This window comes from Pocillopora verrucosa, chromosome 3 (assembly GCF_036669915.1).
Source record: "Pocillopora verrucosa isolate sample1 chromosome 3, ASM3666991v2, whole genome shotgun sequence".
NCBI classification, from domain to species: Eukaryota; Metazoa; Cnidaria; class Anthozoa; order Scleractinia; family Pocilloporidae; genus Pocillopora; species Pocillopora verrucosa.
Window position 1 is genome coordinate 9805728 of NC_089314.1, and position 4057 is coordinate 9809784.

Below are 4057 nucleotides of genomic sequence, written 5' to 3' on the forward strand. Positions count from 1 at the left end.
TTCACTGAATTTACCCCGTTTATCTTTAGAATTCACTGATTAAGTGGAAAATTGGAGTAAAGATGGCTTCGGCGAGTCAATGGGATATATTCCGCTTAAAGGATGAATTTCATAGCATTTACCCGGTTTGAAATTCTCAAAATTCGAGCGAGGAAATCTTTACGATCTTCTTACACTTTTGCCTTGCTTCTCTCCTTTAGTTAGGAAGTGACACGCAGAAGATCACAACACACTTTGATTGGAAGAAACAAAACCACATTCTACTGGTTATTAGGTGTGAGGACATAACTACAACGGAAGACACAACTACAACGCTACAGACATACGAAGTTCTGTTTTTTGGAGCCTGGGAATTACTCGGCCCAGGCTATTCTGGATTTCACGCTTTGCGATGGTTTTTAGGGATCCACCGGAGGATTGGTACACATGAGGTTCTCTTTTCACATGTAACTTTAGCATAGCAACCAAGATAAGTAGAGTCTTTTGCTAGTTTTGAAAAAAATCGAGGTGAAGCAGTTGTTCTCCAGCAAGGCTAATATGTGGAAATTTCGCTCTCAAGGTCTTGCCGTTCTTTGAATGAATGAAATAATAAAATCACTTCTGTAGTGACAGTCAAACATTGGAAACTTCATTTAAGTAACTTTACCGGTACTCGTAATTTACATTGTTAATGTTATTGTTAATCCGGGATACCGATACCTTTTAGTGCCCGTCAACACATATGTCAGCGGACTCGTTCTGTGAAGACGCCATTTTGTGAAGTATATGTAGCACAAGGTTTTTGTAGATTAAAGCCTTTAGAAACGAGGCCAAACGTTTGTTTAACTATCATAACAATTTAATCTACAAAAAAAAAAAAAACAAAAAAAACAAAAAAAAAACAAATGGATAAAGTCCTCAGGCCCGAGAGATTCAGCGCCGATCCAAGCACGTCTGGAGCATCAAAATCGTGGATTCACTGGCGTCGAACCTTCGAAAATTTCCTCGCCGTACTGACGGAAGAAGGCCTCGATAAATTTGGAGTCCTGACAAATTTTATTTCGCCTGCGGTATTCGAATATGTAGAAGAATGTGCCGACTACGAATCTGCAATCGAAACTCTTCAAAATATTTTCGTGAAGCCGACGAACGAAATCCACGCCAGACACGTGCTCGCTACCAGACGACAACAGGTTGGTGAAACTCTAGACGAATATCTTCAAGCGCTCAAAACTCTCGCCAAAGACTGCAACTTTCAATCTGTCACCGCTGCCAAATATTGTGAGGAATATATACGGGATGCTTTCATTACTGGGCTACATTCTAACCAAATACGCCAAAGGCTACTAGAAAACAAAACTCTAGATCTGAAAACGATGTTTGACCAGGCCAGGGCGCTCGACTCTGCCATGCGCAGTTCAGAGAGTTACTCTGTCCCTCGACCTGTCAGCGTTGCAGCCTCAGCACAAGAAATGACCGCTCAGAATCCAATCCAAGTCGACTCTGCTCAGTCAGACTCCACACTCGCTGCAATTGATTCAAAGTGCTTCTTCTGTGGAAATCCTAAACACCCTCGTTCCAAGTGTCCAGCCAGAGATGCAATTTGCAATAAATGTCAAAAGAGGGGACATTTTGCGAAAGTCTGCCGAAGCAAGGCCTCTAAACCCAACGAAGTTTCAGCTGCTCTCTGGCCACCTACTCTTGCCACCGTAGGAATTCCCCAATCTCTTAAAGGATCAACTGCTACTGTTGTTGTCAACAAGGTCTGGAGTGTAGAAGCACTCTTTGACAGCGGAAGCAGTGAAAGCTACATACATCCAAGCCTCGTTGAAGTAGCTGCTATCTCTGTTAACCCTTCGGTCAGCCAGGTCTCCATGGCAACATCTTTGTTAAGTACAAAGACCGAGGGCTCTTGCTCTGTTACTATTAACTACCAAGGTCAAACTTATAAAGACTTTCGCCTGTTGGTTATGCCAGGGCTTTGCTCTGATCTGATTTTAGGACTCGATTTTCAGTCTCAACATGATAGTGTCACATTCAAGTATGGCGGAACAAAACCGCCGCTGTCGGTATGCAGTCTCACTACTCTGAACATAGAGCCGCCATCACCATTTTCAAACCTCACTGCCGACTGCCATCCTATTGCTACAAAGTCCAGGCGCTACAGCAAAGAAGACCTGAACTTCATTGGCAATGAAGTAGAACGGTTGCTCAAGGAAGGCATTATTGAGCCAAGCCGGTCCCCTTGGCGGGCACAAGTAGTTGTCACAAAGGATGAAAATCACAAGAAACGCCTAGCTATTGATTATTCCCAGACAATCAATAGATTCACCCAACTAGATGCTTTCCCGCTGCCGAGGATCAGTGATACGATCAACGAAATAGCTCAGTACAAAGTGTTCAGTACCCTTGACCTCCAGAGTGCGTATCATCAAATACCTTTAAGAGAAGATGACAAGCCTTACACTGCGTTTGAAGCTAAAGGTGGGCTTTATCAGTTTACCAGGCTTCCTTTCGGTGTAACCAACGGTGTAGCCTGCTTCCAAAGAGAAATGATGAGATTTGTTGAAGATAACCACTTGAAAGCTGTGTTTCCATACATCGACAACATAACTGTATGTGGAAAGGATCAAGCTGACCATGATGCTAACCTCATATTATTCCAGGAGGCTTCTCGAAAGGCGAATCTTAAATTCAACGACAGCAAAAGCGTCTTCTCTGCTCAACGACTGCCGTTACTGGGATATGTCATTGAAAATGGTTCTATTAGTCCAGACCCTGAAAGATTAAGGCCTCTACTGGAGCTCCCACTGCCGCAAAGCTCAAAGGCTCTTAATAGATGTCTGGGACTTTTCTCTTACTATTCTCAATGGGTTCCTTGTTTCGCCGACAGAATTAAACCCATAACCAGCTGTAGATCATTTCCTTTATCTTCTGAAGCACAGAAAGCATTTGAAGACTTAAAGAGGATCATTGCCAAAGCTGCTGTCTCTGCCATAGACGAGAGTATTCCATTTGAGGTGGAAACAGACGCCTCAGATGTAGCGCTAGCCGCTACCCTAAATCAGAAGGGCAGACCTGTAGCCTTTTTCTCCCGCACCCTTCAAGGTAGTGAACTGAAACACTCTGCTGTAGAAAAGGAGGCTCAAGCAATAGTTGAGTCGGTCAGGCACTGGAGACATTTTCTCACCGGGTCCCACTTCACTCTAAAAACGGACCAAAAGTCAGTTTCCTACATGTTCAACCAGCGTCATCAAGGAAAGATTAAGAATGACAAGATAATGCGCTGGAGGATTGAACTGAGTTGCTATAGCTTTGACATAGAGTATCGACCAGGCAGAGATAATGTAGCACCGGATACCTTCTCACGAGCCACGTGTGCTTCTAGCGTCAGTGATGCTCTCTACAAGCTCCATGATTCGCTCTGTCACCCTGGGATTACCCGATTATGGCATTTTATTCGAGTCAAGAACTTGCCTTATTCTCTAGAAGATGTTAGGAGGACTGTGAACTCCTGTCCAATCTGTTGTGAATGTAAACCGGTATTCCACCGCCCGGACCCAGTTCAACTTATAAAAGCTACCCAACCCTTTGAACGAATCAACATTGACTTTAAAGGGCCACTTCCCTCCAACGACAAGAACAAATACTTCCTGAATGTTGTTGATGAGTTTTCACGGTTCCCGTTCGTTTTCCCTTGCCCTGATGTGTCTACTCCGACCGTTATAAAGTGTCTCACCACATTGTTTTCTCTATTTGGTATGCCTGCCTATGTGCATTCTGACAGAGGGGCTTCGTTTATGAGTCAAGAGTTACGGGAATTCCTCTCTAGCAAAGGTGTATCTACAAGTCGTACAACCAGTTATAACCCCACATGTAATGGTCAAGTTGAGAGGTACAATGGCACTGTATGGAAGGCGATTACAACGTCTCTTAAGTCAAAGAAGCTTCAGGCAAAACAGTGGCAATTGGTCCTGCCAGATGTGTTGCACTCGATCCGTTCTCTTCTGTGCACCGCAACGAATGAGACTCCGCATGAACGTTTCCTGAACTTTTCACGCCGTTCATCCACAGGTAG

The 4057-nt window shown here is 44.0% G+C and overlaps 1 protein-coding gene across 1 annotated transcript; it reads left to right on the plus strand.

Annotated features, from left to right (window-relative positions):
- Positions 1-884: 884 nt before the first annotated feature.
- On the plus strand, positions 885-3135 carry LOC136276822 (uncharacterized). The gene is made up of 2 exons (XM_066163470.1): positions 885-3020; positions 3115-3135. The coding sequence occupies exons 1-2, from the start codon at positions 885-887 to the stop codon at positions 3133-3135; spliced, it is 2157 nt and encodes a 718-aa protein (XP_066019567.1).
- The last annotated feature ends 922 nt before the right edge of the window (positions 3136-4057 follow it).